Source organism: Plectropomus leopardus, chromosome 12 (assembly GCF_008729295.1).
Source record: "Plectropomus leopardus isolate mb chromosome 12, YSFRI_Pleo_2.0, whole genome shotgun sequence".
Lineage (NCBI taxonomy): Eukaryota > Metazoa > Chordata > Actinopteri > Perciformes > Serranidae > Plectropomus > Plectropomus leopardus.
In genome coordinates, this window is record NC_056474.1 from 5,380,937 (window position 1) to 5,396,874 (window position 15,938).

General features: G+C 36.4%; 1 protein-coding gene across 1 annotated transcript in view; it reads right to left on the minus strand.

The window, feature by feature from the left end:
• Positions 1 to 5,992: 5,992 nt before the first annotated feature.
• LOC121951566 (collagen alpha-1(XI) chain-like) overlaps positions 5,993 to 15,938 on the minus strand; it is a 115,559-nt gene continuing 105,613 nt past the window's right edge. Inside the window, exons 56-67 of the mRNA XM_042497943.1 lie at positions 14,192 to 14,299; positions 13,411 to 13,464; positions 12,358 to 12,411; positions 11,628 to 11,735; positions 11,007 to 11,060; positions 10,884 to 10,919; positions 10,728 to 10,781; positions 10,016 to 10,277; positions 9,046 to 9,158; positions 8,794 to 8,862; positions 8,283 to 8,516; positions 5,993 to 7,656 (exon numbers count right to left, since the gene is read on the minus strand). Coding sequence (XP_042353877.1) covers positions 7,510 to 7,656; positions 8,283 to 8,516; positions 8,794 to 8,862; positions 9,046 to 9,158; positions 10,016 to 10,277; positions 10,728 to 10,781; positions 10,884 to 10,919; positions 11,007 to 11,060; positions 11,628 to 11,735; positions 12,358 to 12,411; positions 13,411 to 13,464; positions 14,192 to 14,299 — 1,293 coding nt within the window. The 3' untranslated portion in view covers positions 5,993 to 7,509. The remainder of the gene's footprint in view (positions 7,657 to 8,282; positions 8,517 to 8,793; positions 8,863 to 9,045; positions 9,159 to 10,015; positions 10,278 to 10,727; positions 10,782 to 10,883; positions 10,920 to 11,006; positions 11,061 to 11,627; positions 11,736 to 12,357; positions 12,412 to 13,410; positions 13,465 to 14,191; positions 14,300 to 15,938) is intronic.

Consider the following 15,938-nt stretch of genomic DNA (forward strand, 5'->3'; position numbering starts at 1 on the left):
TTTTTTGGTCATTTTTTCAACAGTCATATTACGTTGTTTTTGGCTGTTTATGCAACATTCTATGCAATGGCTTGTCTCTGCACGTTTATTTTATGCAGTTTCCACCAGTTTTCGAGCTGTTTTTGGGACACGTCATTTTTTGACATTTTTGCCATACTATAGCCTTGCTTTTTTCGTCATTTTTTTCAACATGTCATATTATGTTGTTTTTGGCTGTTTATGCAACATTCTATGCCATGGCTTGTCTCTGCACGTTATTTTATGCAGTTTTCCACCAGTTTTTAGCTATTTTTGGGACATGTAATTTTTTGACAATTTTGCCATACTATAGCCTTGCTTTTTTGGTCATTTTTTTCAACATGTCATATTATGTTGTTTTTGGCTGTTTATGCAACATTCTATGCAATGGCTTGTCTCTGCACGTTATTTTATGCAGTTTCCACCAGTTTTTAGCTATTTTTGGACATGTCATTTTTTTTTTTGACATTTTTGCCATACTATAGCCTTGCTTTTTTGGTCATTTTTTTCAACATGTCATATTATGTTGTTTTTGGCTGTTTATGCAACATTCTATGCAATGGCTTGTCTCTGCACGTTATTTTATGCAGTTTCCAACTGTTTTTAGCTGTTTTTGGGACTTGTCATTTTTTGACATTTTTGCCATACTATAGCCTTGCTTTTTTGGTCATTTTTTCAACATGTCATATTACGTTGTTTTGGCTGTTTATGCGACATTCTATGCAATGGCTTGTCTCTGCACGTTATTTTATGCAGTTTCCAACTGTTTTTAGCTATTTTTGGGACATGTCATTTTTTGACATTTTGCCATACTATAGCCTTGCTTTTTTGGTCATTTTTTCAACATGTCATATTATGTTGTTTTTGGCTGTTTATGCAACATTCTATGCAATGGCTTGTCTCTGCACGTTATTTTATGCAGTTTCCAACTGTTTTTAAGCTATTTTTTTTGGGACATGTCATTTTTTGACATTTTGCCATACTATAGCCTTGCTTTTAGGTCATTTTTTTCAACATGTCATATTATGTTGTTTTTGGGCTGTTTATGCAACATTCTATGCAATGGCTTGTCTCTGCACGTTATTTTTATGCAGTTTCCAACTGTTTTTAGCTATTTTTAGGACTTGTCATTTTTTGACATTTTGCCATACTATAGCCTTGCTTTTTTGGTCATTTTTTCAACATGTCATATTATGTTGTTTTTGGCTGTTTATGCAACATTCTATGCTATGGCTTGTCTCTGCAATTTATTTTATGCAGTTTTCCACAGTTTTTAGCTGTTTTTTGGGACATGTCATTTTTTGACATTTTTTTTGCCATACTATAGCCTTGCTTTTTGGTCATTTTTTTCGACATGCCATATTATGGTTTTTTTTGGCCGTTTTTGCGACATTCTATGCAATGGCTTGTCTCTGCACGTTATTTCACGCAGTTTCCAACAGTGTTTTAGCTATTTTTGGGACATGTCATTTTTTGACATTTTTTGCCATACTATAGCCTTGCTTTTTTGGTCATTTTTTTCAACATGTCATATTATGTTTGTTTTTGGCTGTTTTTGCAACATTCTATGCAATGGCTTGTCTAGCTGCACGTTATTTTATGCAGTTTCCAACTGTTTTTAGCTGTTTTTGGGACTTGTCATTTTTTGACATTTTTGCCATACTATAGCCTTGCTTTTTTGGTCATTTTTTTCAACATGTCATATTATGTTGTTTTTTGGCTGTTTATGCAACATTCTATGCAATGGCTTGTCTCTGCACGTTATTTTATGCAGTTTCCACCAGTTTTTAGCTGTTTTTAGGACTTGTCATTTTTTGACATTTTTGCCATACTATAGCCTTGCTTTTTGGTCATTTTTTTCAACATGTCATATTACGTTGTTTTTGGCTGTTTATGCAACATTCTATGCAATGGCTTGTCTCTGCACGTTATTTTATGCAGTTTCCACCAGTTTTTAGCTGTTTTTGGGACACGTCATTTTTTGACATTTTTGCCATACTATAGCCTTGCTTTTTTGGTCATTTTTTTCAACATGTCATATTATGTTGTTTTTGGCTGTTTATGCAACATTCTATGCAATGGCTTGTCTCTGCACGTTATTTTTATGCAGTTTCCAACCAGTTTTTTAGCTATTTTTGGGACATGTCATTTTTTGACAATTTTGCCATACTATAGCCTTGCTTTTTTGGTCATTTTTTTCAACATGTCATATATTATGTTGTTTTTGGCTGTTTTTGCAACAAATTCTATGCAATGGCTTGTCTCTGCACGTTATTTTATGCAGTTTCCACCAGTTTTTAGCTATTTTTGGGACATGTCAGTTTTTTTTGACATTTTTGCCATACTATAGCCTTGCTTTTTGGTCATTTTTTTCAACATGTCATATTATGTTGTTTTTGGCTGTTTATGCAACATTCTATGCAATGGCTTGTCTCTGCACGTTATTTTATGCAGTTTCCAACTGTTTTTAGCTGTATTTTTGGGACTTGTCATTTTTTGACATTTTTGCCATACTATAGCCTTGCTTTTTTGGTCATTTTTTTCAACATGTCATATTATGTTGTTTTTGGCTGTTTAATGCAACATTCTATGCAATGGCTTGTCTCTGCACGTTATTTTATGCAGTTTCCAACTGTTTTTAGCTGTTTTTGGGACATGTCATTTTTTGACAATTTTGCCATACTATAGCCTTGCTTTTTTTGGTCATTTTTTTCAACATGTCATATTATGTTGTTTTTGGCTGTTTATGCAACATTTCTATGCAATGGCTTGTCTCTGCACGTTATTTTATGCAGTTTCCAACAGTTTTTAGCTGTTTTTGGGACATGTCATTTTTTGACATTTTTTGCCATACTATAGCCTTGCTTTTTTGGTCATTTTTTCAACATGCAATATTATGGTGTTTTTTGGCGTTTTTGCAACATTCTATGCAATGGCTTGTCTCTGCACGTTATTTCATGCAGTTTCCACCAGGTTTTTAGCTGTTTTTGGGACATGTCATTTTTTGACATTTTTGCCATACTATAGCCTTGCTTTTTAGGTCATTTTTTCAACATGTCATATTATGTTGTTTTTGGCTGTTTATGCAACATTCTATGCAATGGCTTGTCTCTGCACGTATTTTCTGCAGTTTCCAACAGTTTCGAGCTGTTTTTGGGACACGTCATTTTTTGACATTTTTGCCATACTATAGCCTTGCTTTTTTTGGTCATTTTTTTCAACATGTCATATTATGTTGTTTTTGGCTGTTTATGCAACATTCTATGCATGGCTTGTCTCTGCACGTTATTTTATGCAGTTTCCAACTGTTTTTTTTAGCTATTTTTTGGGACATGTAATTTTTTGACAATTTTGCCATACTATAGCCTTGCTTTTTTGGTCATTTTTTTCAACATGTCATATTATGTTGTTTTTGGCTGTTTATGCAACATTCTATGCAATGGCTTGTCTCGCACGTTATTTTTATGCAGTTTCCAACTGTTTTTAGCTGTTTTTAGGACTTGTCATTTTTTTGACATTTTTGCCATACTATAGCCTTGCTTTTTTGGTCATTTTTTTTCAACATGTCATATTATGTTGTTTTTGGCTGTTTATGCAACATTCTATGCAATGGCTTGTCTCTGCACGTTATTTTATGCAGTTTCCACCAGTGTTTTTAGCTATTTTTGGGACATGTCATTTTTTGACATTTTTGCCATACTATAGCCTTGCTTTTTTGGTCATTTTTTTTCAACATGTCATATTATGTTGTTTTTGGCTGTTTATGCAACATTCTATGCAATGGCTTGTCTCTGCACGTTATTTTATGCAGTTTCCACTGTTTTTAGCTGTTTTTGGGACTTGTCATTTTTTGACATTTTGCCATACTATAGCCTTGCTTTTTGGTTCATTTTTGCAACATGTCATATTATGTTGTTTTTGGACTGTTTTTGCAACATTCTATGCAATGGCTTGTCTCTGCACGTTATTTCACGCAGTTTCCACCAGTTTTAGCTATTTTTGGGACATGTCATTTTTTTGACAATTTTGCCATACTATAGCCTTGCTTTTTTGGTCATTTTTTCAACATGTCATATTATGTTGTTTTTGGCTGTTTATGCAACATTCTATGCAATGGCTTGTCTCTGCACGTTATTTTATGCAGTTTCCACCAGTTTTTAGCTGTTTTTGGGACATGTCATTTTTTGACATTTTTGCCATACTATAGCCTTGCTTTTTTGGGTCATTTTTTCAACATGTCATATTATGTTGTTTTTGGCTGTTTATGCAACATTCTATGCAATGGCTTGTCTCTGCACGTTATTTCACGCAGTTTCCACCAGGTTTTAGCTATTTTTGGGACATGTCATTTTTTGACAATTTTGCCATACTATAGCCTTGCTTTTTTGGTCATTTTTTTCAACATGTCATATTATGTTGTTTTAGGCAGTTTTTGTAAAAGTCTATGCTATGGCGTGTCTGTGCAATTTGTTTTATGCAGTTTCCAACTGTTTTTTGGTGTTTTTGGGACATGTCATTTTTTGACATTTTTGCCATACTATAGCCTTGCTTTTTTGGTCATTTTTTTAACATGTCATATTATGTTGTTTTTGGCTGTTTACGCAACATTCTATGCAATGGGTTGTCTCTGCACGTTATTTTATGCAGTTTCCAATTGTTTTTAGCTGTTTTTGGGACATGTCATTGTTTTTACATTTTTGCCATATTATAGCCTTGCTTTTTGGCTCATTTTTGCAACATGTCATATTATTGTGTTTTGGGCAGTTTTTGCAAAGTGCTATGTTATGGCGTGTCTCAGCATGCTATTGTATGCTGTTTTCAGCTATTTTCAGCTGTTTTGGGGACATGTCATATTTTGACATTTTTCGCCATACTATAGCCTTGCGTTTTTGGGTCATTTTTTCAAGAAGCGATATTATGGTTTATCTGGCGTTTTTTGCAACATTCTATGCTATGGTGTGTCTCTGTACGCTATTTTATGCTGTTTTAAGCTGTTTTTGGACAACATATTTTGACATTACAGTATATTATACTATACTATAATACTATGGCAGTGTCTCCCATTACTAACAAAAACTATGGCGGGCTGCCATAGTCTAATTTTCCCCGCCATAGTCTCAACGGAGGTGGACTGTTAATTAAGAGCCCCATCAAAACAGCGTTGGATTATTATAGCGCAGTAGAGGTAGAGAGAAGCAGGAGAATGTCAAGCGCATTAAAGGAGAAACTAAACCATTCATTCTGCTGGGCCAAAAACTGTCTTTCACTTACAAAAATCTGCAAATACCGCCTCTCATCTATCAATGTGGTCTTGTGTGAATGTATCAACAGATCAATTATCAGAGTGACATTCAGCTGCATGAAAAGAACTCCGTCTGCTGCGCTGAATTTACAGACCTGGAAAAACGTTGTATATTAGACTAACACCATAAAGTGACACAAACCACCACGAGGTCATACTATAGCATGTCGTTCAAAATCTTTCGTAAAAGTTATACTAGAGCATGTCGTTCAAAATCACACCAAAAAGTCATACTATAGCATGTTGTTCAAAAAAGTATGTTATGGCAATTTATTTGACAAACTATAATATGACTTTCTTATGGGGCTTTTGTTGACACACAGTATTGTGACTTTATATGGCTTTTTTTTGACATTCTATATTATCATCCATTCAGTGCACATTTTTTCCACATACTAAACTATTACTTCTTTTTCACTTTTTGGGGGCATCTTTTAGACATAGCAATCTGTAGCTGTTTATAAAATATTTTGGTATGTGTTTTTTGACATACCATACTATGACTTTTTGCATGACCTTTCATGACGTACTATAGTATGATCTTTCATACTTTTTAACTACATTATAGCACAAGTTATAGCAACCCCGATTTTTTCTTGATACACAAGTTCTATTGACTACATTTACTCTAAATATAGGATAATCTGTGAGTGAATGCAAACAATTGCAGTGTGCATTTGGCAAAGCACCAAAGATTTATTTCATTTGTACATGGATTGTAAACATACTGTAATTACACAGGTTTGAAAGCGGCTCTGAAGTTTATGCTATTATTGCTTTAAGCTAAAGAGGTGGAGATGCAAACAGATTGTGATCAAAGTCAAATCTGAGTCAGAGAAAGAAAGTTAGAAAAGATCACAGCTCCTGGGCTCAGCAGAATCAATCACATGAACGCGAACCCTTGGAGCCACTAATCCTCCTAATCTGAAATTATCACGGCGAAGGAAGGTTATAATGTATGTATAAGGCGGCGCAGAATCACAAAGAGAGCACTAATCATTTCTGCACTCAAATAGCCAACAATACAGACATTCAACCCGACATTTTTCAGAATCCAGTTTTAATATTTTTGAATGAACAATTCAAGGCACATGAAAACATTTTGTTCACTATTACAAGGAAAATGGACAGGGCTTGTTGTCAATTATGAAAAAAACAACAACTATTGGAATTCGAATTTAACTTTACAAAAAAGATTTTTGTTAGGTAGCCACCGCAAATAATGTTCAAACTTGATTGTATTATCAAGATAAAAACATGGTTGAAGAGCCAAATATGTCCACATTTTATAAAAGAAACTGAGGTACAATATAACATCTAGGTGAGTAAAATTTGGAAGAATAAAACCTTTCTTACAATATTTATATTACTATGTCATCTTATTATGGCTTAATATCCCTATGGGCATACCAGCTTGTACGTCATGAAAAGGCAAAATGCTTTAGGTATTATGTTCCAGTTGTTTGCTCTCATAAAAATCAAATATTGAAAGTTGTATTATTTACAAAAGGATTTTTTTGTACTTACAAATTGGAATGGTTTTAGAAGATATTTCTTAGCAAATTTGTTTTTAACACAAATATATTCATTGGATTTATTTCTATATAGTTTAGCAAATACTTATTCAAACTCCAAGAGGTGGGGCACATGCACGTTTTTAGAGTGGATTCGGAACAATATTGTACAAAATAATAATAATAATTACAGTTTTATCAAAAAGCACTTTTTGTAGCACCTTGTGTGTTTTGTGATTCTGCACAAAAGCACCTCTGTGGTTGTATTCAGAGCAGCACCTGGAGCATCCAGAGAGGGAGGCGTGGTGGGAGGGGAAGGACAAGGGAGGATGGGGCTTGGGGTGAGTGGATCCTCTCTCTGTTGCTAAAAGTGCGCCACTGTCCGCCACGGCATCAAATGTCCTTTTCCTGATGTCACTCCCATTAGTACATGTAAGTTAAAGTCATGTGATTCTGGCCCTACAAGGGCGAGGAGTAGTTTCCCCTGGTCAGCGCTTTCATGACAGGGCAGAGGGCACGTCTTCTTCTCTGAGCTTGAGTGGATCTTCTTAGCAACAAAAGAAAACAATGCTTTTTTGCTTTGCGGGGAGAGAAGGTTAAGGTTGTCAGATCTCAGTGTGTGAGTGTTAATAAGTACCCTCTGACCCTGTCCTTCAGCGGGGAGTAGGGGCGTGTCTAGCCGAGGAAACAGACGGGGCCGACCTCAAAGCCAAACCTCTGGTTGGATTCCCCAAAGTCATTCAGCATGACGTCAATGATGGGCAACTGGTCGATGCGGGGAGTGTTGATCTCCAGTACCGACTTTGAGTAGCCCTGCTTCAGCTGTGAACACAAAGGACCGTTATTTAGTTATGGTGGTACAGGGTGGTTTACAAAATCTTTTAGATGACTTTAGTAATAATAATTAATAAAAAACATCGATTAAAACATAAAAAATACAACACAGGACCCAGTTTTCTTGAAAAGCAGGTACAAGTAAGCAGGTAATGTAGATGATCTTCCGCTCAGCTGAAATCTGATCGTATTAGTAAAAACAAGAACTAAACCACAATCAATATGATCTGAAAATCAACAACAGTTTGATAACAAGCTAGATAATGGAGATGCTTTTATTCTTTAACAGTCTCGGACACGTCAAGGATTAGCAACAACAGATTTTGATACAATACACTTCCACGTCTTCAAGGACAAAAAATTCCCCGACTATAAATATTATATATAATAATCCATTAATCAATCAGTTATTAAATACTGTAAATCTAGTGCATAAAAAGGAACGGCATTTGCTTTCTTAACCAGTATCAGATTCTACACTGTCCCCTGTCTTTCTGGTCTGTACCTGTATAAACATTATTGTTTGACATTTTTCTACAGCAGTCTACATATTTGTGAGGATTAGTGGGATTTCGGGGAGTTTAGAAAAAGCAAGTTAGAAAATGAGTGTTTACCGAGCAGCCGTCCAACAGCGGCTTGATGAAGGGATTATTGTCGTAAGACATCTCCTCATCGTTGGAGCCCAGGAAGCGCAGCGCCTTGTCGTAGTTGTCAGCCTTGGCGTCGTACCAGGCCACAGACTGATGGCAAATGTAGGTGAAGTTCTGCCGTGCCGAGGAGCTCAGCAGCTTCAGGAAGGTCATCTGCACTGTGTTGATGGTGCTTTCTGCCACGTCAACATAGTTCAACTGGGGACAGAGAGATGGAGGGAAGGACAAAGGGAATGAGGAATGGAGAGAGGGAAAATGGTGGTGAGAGATGGTTTGACAGAAAAGTCGTAGAGAAGGATATGTGAGGTGAAAAGGAAAAGAGGGATGAGATATGTGATGAGGAAAGCAGGCTAGGAAAGATTTACTGTAAATCGGACAAAGTGATGGAACTGATTTTTTTTTTTTTTTTAAATTACCTAAAAGAGGATGTGAACATCTGAAATATGAAAACAAAAAGTGATGTGGAGTGACTCACAATTTTGCCTCGTTTAAACTCACTGAACCATGAACCTGGAGCCTCCTTGGGCCAGTTGGATATTCTAACCTAAAATGAAAAAAACAAGCAAAAACAAAAACAAAAACAAAAAAACCCCACATGTTAATGACGGTTAGAGAACTTGAAAATGTGTCAGTGCTGCAGCAGCTGAACACTGATCTTTTTAAAAACATCATTTAATTCAGGTCTGTTCCTGTATTTAACAGCTGTTAACTTTTGCCAGTGACTCACTCCTGTGGATTTTTTATCTGGGTAGATGCACGTCTCTCCGCCGGCTGTGAAGTTGCAGAACACTTTGATGGAGTCTCCGATGCAGCCCTGGTTTGGATCAATCCAGTATTCACCTGAGAGAGAAACACGGCCATGAGACAGAGCCGAGGCAGCGGTAAGAAGCACAGATTTGGCCTCTTAGAGGGTAAATACTAACACTGCTGTTATTTCATGCTCAAGACAATATTGCTCAACCGTCTCAAAATACATTGATGGATTGTTTATCTTAGGTTTTGGGTGAGTGTCCACAAGCAGGCTAAAACGGTTTGATTTTAAAAAGAGTGTTTTCCTTCAGAGCTGCAACCTGATGAACTGATAGAAAGAATATATATCAAACAGCAGATATTTTAATAACCGATTAATGCCAAACCTTTAATGATGTCATCTCGTGCTCTAGTATACTGTGAAGGGAAGATTTTTACAACAATTAACATATTCGTCTATTGCAGCCTTACTGTGATTTCAAAAAGTGTCTATGGCGTTTTTGGTTAGTCATACACATGCAAAAATAGTATTTCTTGCTTTTATATAAATGTCTATCAGTGTAAGCGGGATGAGGGATTTCTGGGGGGTGATTGTCCATGATTTCACTAAAATTTCTTTAAAAACCTCTGCATGATCCACTAAACTTTTGAAGAGTTATCTGATGCAAAAACACCTCTTATGGATCCTGCTGCATCATGCCCAAAGGAGCCAGTTCTTATTAACGCTCTTTGTGACCTAACGTGACCTATAAAAACGAATCGCTAATTTTTTAATCGCTTCAAATGCCACCTCATGCGAGCATTAAACCTTTTTTTGTGAGAAATTTGAGTTTTTTGGTTTTTTTTTGTTGATGTGTTTCCATTTGTGTTTATCATATTCCCAATTTCAGTTTGCGCAATTTGAATTTTCTCTCATTGTTCATGAAAATATAAACAGTCCATCATACCATCTGGGTAGTCAGGCTGACTGAGGTGCAGGTCGTTGCAGGTCCTGGCAGGATTGTCCTGGGTGCCCATGGGGAACTTCATGCGCTCAATGTCCTGTTTGAGGTTGTTGAGGGATCCGAAGACGTCCTCCATTCCCTCCATACCGACGCCATCTACACCGTAGTCTGCCAGCGCCTCATCTCCCTGCATCTCAGCATGACGCCTGGTCTTCCTGGCAGACTGCTGGATGGGCAGCGGCTGGATGACGTCACCGGGTGGACCCTGGAAGACGGAGGTGAAGATGAAGCACATTATTGCTGTTTATACAAATTTGTTAAGAGGTGGTTTCCAAAGCGTGTTGTCTATGTCAATCCCAGGCTCTACACGGTCAGTACTAGGTCTGTATCTGGTTATTGTAGTTATTGTTTAATCTGGCAGTTATTTTCATACTTTTTCACACTTTTTAATTATAAATTTTAAAAGGCCAAAATCCAAAGACACTTAGTTTACTATGATGTAAAGCAGAAAGAAATGGTAATTTCTTACATTTGAGAAGCTAGAACCAGCAAATACTTTTATTTATAATAAAAGTAGTTGCTGATTTATTTTCTGACTCATCCATTATATGTCAGATTGTTTCAACTCTACTTAGAGCAGTATTTAAACATAAAGCTATAGCATTTTTAATAGTAAAATGTGTATACATCTAAGGACAATAAACAGATAACTTACAGGTGGTCCAGGTGGTCCAATAATTCCAGTGTCTCCCTTCTGACCTTGTGAACCCTGACAGAAAACAAAGTATCATGTTAATATTAAAAAGAAACCCATTCTCATAAGACACATAATGGGCACCAGAAGACTGAAAATGATGAAAAAGCAACTTACAGTTGATCCCTTGGAACCTTTTTGTCCTTGAGGGCCCTAATGGAAAAGCAATATTAAGAGATGAGCAACAGTAATAATGTAACAAAGTGGAAAAATGTTTGATCAATAAGAAACAGAACTTACAGAAATACCAGGGGGACCAGGAGGACCCAGAGGACCTTGGAGACCACCAGCACCCTTTCAAAAATAAAGAGGTCAGGGTCAGTCTTTATTCATTTGCAATTAGTAGATGTTTCATTAAAGATATGATATTTTATATATTTGTCCAAAATTAGGGCTGTTAGATGTGGTATAAATTTTGGTTGATATATGTATTTTTTCCATATTGATGTATATCCCAATATGGCAAAAGCCATATGCATTAAGCAAACTGACATTTAATGCAAAATGGGGTCTACAGTCATGAATTACATTAGACAAAACTCTTTACACACACAAAAGAATTTAGTGTATGTTTGAGTTCTTAAGAATCATTTACCAGAAGATTCTAGAATGATAATGTTATCATGTGATCCTGTCATGATTTTAATAAAAAAAACCCAATAATACCCAGCCCTTATTAAAGATTTTTTTTTAAAATGTCTAAATGCAAGGCTCCATTTCTCCATTATGACTGTATATCGTCTTGTGGGAAATGAACCACACTCCCTTAAATTATGCACAGATATGACTTTATAAGATTCAACTTCTTGTGCAGACATTGGAGAGTATACTTTGATAAAGCATACTCTTCCTGACACTTACAGGATCACCCTTGCCACCTGCAGAACCCTGAGCTCCAGGCAATCCTCTGTCTCCCTTCTCACCGGGCTCACCAGGAGGTCCAATCAGACCGATAAGACCCGGATGACCCTGGAGCCGACAGAGAGGAAAAAATAAAGAACAAAAAGTGAGACAAAAGCATTGAAATAGATTTAGAAAGGGAAACAATATTTGCACAAATTATCCACTGGGGGGGAAAAAAGCCATTTTTACATCTACTAAAGTTTAATTTCTGTTCATTCATCATCTGCAGAAAATGAAAGCATTTTTTCAAAGAGAAATCGAAATGCAAATAAAGCTGTAAGTTTATGCCCAGTGTCTGGCCAGGCGACCTCGGTGCTGTCTTATTTCTGCCTATAAATAATTAGTGTGTTTATGGTGCTCGTCATATTTAACAACGGTCTGTCTCGGCACCTGCTGCTGGCCAGAGTTATGGTTATCTGCTTCTGACTACTGCATGCTGGCATTTAACCAATGCCCATTACAGCGATGATATTATTGAATTTATACATATTCATTTGCTGCATTAAATCACTGTGTGAAAGCACGCAGCAGATGCTTTCTCCATCCTTACAGGGACAGACTGAACAAAGAGATAGAGGCAACAGGCCCAGCTGTTTGCTTACTTTGAAAGCTGCAGATAAGGCACATATAGAGATATGAGAAATACACAATAAAGCAATTTGAGATTAGCATCACAATAATGTCTTACCTTCTCTCCTTTCCATCCAGAGTCACCTTTCATACCAGGAAGTCCAGGAGGTCCCTGTAGAGGGAAAGAATCAGCTTGTGAAGCATAACCGACAGTTACATTATTTCACAGTGACAGCCATCGCAGATCTCTGAATTGAAGGTGAATGTTCTCCATTTATCTTACTGAGCAAATGTAATTACTGCTGCAAGCAAAACTTTAGGTAAGTAACTTATAAATATTTTTTTTACAATTCATCAATACATTATCATTTCCATAAAATAGCAAAAAATATAGAGGAATCTACCATACAATTGAAATGTCATGTTTTTGTCTAAAACAGCCAAAAAAAATCCAAAGCTGTTCAGTTTACTTTCATGACAAAAGAAGCATCACATACCACATAACAGGAGCTGGAAAACAGAAAAGGTTTTGCATTTATGAGAACGAGACGGACACAAGGTTGCAGTGACCTTGATCTTTGACCACCACATTTTAATCACTTCATCTTTGACTCAAATTTTACGTTTGTGCCAAGTTTGAAGAAATTCCCTCAAGGTGTTCTTGAGATATCGTGTTCATAAGAATGCAAAGAATGCAAGGTCACGGTGACCTTGACCTTTTACCATCAAATTCTAATCAGACAAATATAATTTTTTTTTAAAATTCCTAAGGTGCTTTTGAGATATCGCGTTTACAAGAAAGGATGGATGGAAAACCAGAAATCCTAAATCCTAAAGGGCATACAAAAAAAGCCTCAGATTCTCACCTTTAAGACGCTAAAACAACTACTGGATTATCAGAGAAGTTGCTGATTAATTTTCTGCCAAACCACTAATCCTTGCAGCTTTGCAATGCTGTAATATAATCACACCAAAACTTGGTATATTGTACCATAAAGCACTCCTCCCCTGATAACTAATGTCCTTTTATGGCTAACAAGCAAAAGGCATGTAACACCTTTTTAACAAGGAGAGGGCATGCAGTGCTGCTGTGTCAGCATTCAACGTATTTTTGACTTATACAATAATTACAACTATTTTTTCACTGAGCAGGTGGGAGAGCATGTCTTACCAAAGGTCCAGGAGGGCCATCTTGACCAGAAGCACCTGGGAGTCCTTGCTCACCCTGAAAATGAAGAAAGAAATCATTATGAGTATTTGGCTAATTACATAAGATTAAATACTATTCAAACATACTGACACATTTAAAAAGGAATACATGTCAAAAAGTATCTATGATGCCAGAATTCTGGTTTTAATTCAAGATTATTTAAACTAACATGTTTCAATCGTGTTATTTACTCCATAAAAAAATCACAATTTAAATTCTAAGATTTGATTTCAATTAGATTATATTGTGAACCCTCTAGCATAAAAACAGTGACAGATTTTTATGTATTATATTTGATCATTTTTAGGGCATTTGCGATGTCTAAATTGACAAAAAGTATTGTTCCTGTTGAAGCCAAAGTCTGTTTATTATATCGTACAGATTTTCCAGTAAATGCTAAGCTCGAACTAATCAATTTTTGTGTGTTACAAGCCAAACATGTAATTGCTTCAAGATGGAAAGACAGTCACAGACCTAATTCTAGTCAATGGATTTATGAGATGGCTTGAAAAACGGATTTGCAAAATTGTGTTTTTTTTTTTATGAAACATAATACACAACCAAACATAAACATAATTTGAAAAAAAAAAAAATTTTTTTGTGCTCCATTTGATAGTGACAGCGAGATAGGAAACTTACAGAAAAGGGCCCGTGCGGGACATGAACCCAGGGTTCTGCTCAGTCTTAAATGTACACACTCTACCTGGTGTGTGATGGATTTCTATGAACAAAATGCACTCACAACAGGGCCGGGGATTCCACGAAGTCCCTCAGGACCAGACTTTCCAGCAGGCCCCTGAGGTCCCACAGGTCCAGTTTTTCCAACAGGCCCCTCGGCTCCAGCTTCTCCCTGTAAAACATCAGCACAAAAAAACAATCAGTCCCTCTTCATGGTCTACAGGGGTCACACATTCTGTGCATACCTGAGTCCTAACAGACATTTGAATATATGTCCTTCATTCAAAACCTGACAGGGATTTTTGACAAAACAGAGACTCGCTCTTAAACCTTTGAAACCTGGATCGACATCAGTTTTCTTGTGCTGCATTTAGATGCCCTTTCAAACCATTTTAACCTTTAAAATGTGAACTAATTGTTTTGATTTTTTATAAAAAAACATGGGAAAAAAGGCAACCAGCAACTTCATCAGCATGAAATGTCCCACAAACTGCAAAAAAATAGTGAAAGGTGGCAAGAACATGATCTGAAAATTAACTAAAAAAAGAGAATTGTTAGAAAATTATCAAATAATACCAAGAAAGCTATATTTAGAAAAAGAATTGTTATTATTTATATTTATTAATTCTATTTTACTATTACTAGTGTTTAACTTTTTCTGCAGGTCATGTCCTGTTTTTGTTCTTTTCTTTTTCTTTTTTTGTGTTTGGCCTAATTTCAGAGGATCACTTCTTGTAAACTTTTTACTAATTCCTTGCAAAATTTTGGGTGTAACTTTCTAAAGTTGCTCGTTGCTGCCTCCTGTGTTTTTAAAATGAAATCAGAGCTCCAACATGCAAAGGTCTCAAAGGGTTAAAAAAATACATTTCTCCATAGTGCAACTACTGCTGTCAATAAACTCCACATCTTCGATGCTGTTACTTTGAGTGTGTCTTGTTTGTGGTCCAAATGTGACAACAAGACAATTTATCCAACTGATAATTAAAGCAATCCTGCAGTGATTTTCCCTTCCACAAAAAACCTCAGATTGGGAGGATTCGAGGATTTGCAACATCCAAAAGATCAAATGTTACCAGCTCTCGTCTGTTGTCTTCGTGCAGGAACATTGAGTTCTTCTAATGTATTGAAGTTCCACAGATGTCATATCGAGTAGGATGATCGGAGGAGGGGATTAAATTGCTCTGACAACCAATTAGGACTCGGATTTGACACTCTAGGATCACTGCGCAGGCTTTGTCTTGATCTCCATCAAATCAACTCTAATCCTTACCTCAATATGGACAGCATGTGCACTTTGTATATGTGTGTGTGTGAGTTGAGTTGTGGTGTGTTTGTGTGTCTGTGTAGATGGATGGAGAAAAGACAGAGAACAAAAGAAAACGCGAGGCTGTGTCTGAGATTTGTCAGGTTCTCTGTCTGCATTTCTTTTGAACAAACTGATTTTGGAGACAAACAATTTCATTTTGAGGCATACAAAGATTTTTTTTTTTTTTCTATTGAGTCACCTCATTTGTGCATAAACACAGGCATGTTACAGGATTTTTTAACAAAAGCAATCAAATCTGCTGATGAGCCTCAAGAAACCCCACTGCTTCTGCGTGAGACAATCAGTTTTATCAAAAATTACAAGATCTGAGCTGAAGACTTAAATGCACACCTGAGTCAGGGATATTACAGGAATGGGTTTAAATCTGTTTCTTTGCCCTTTACATTGTGTGATGGAACATCTATCATTGCAGATACCATTTCATCAGTTTATTATTTAAACTGCCAGCATTTATGGAAAGCAAAGAAAGGCAACTGAAAGGACT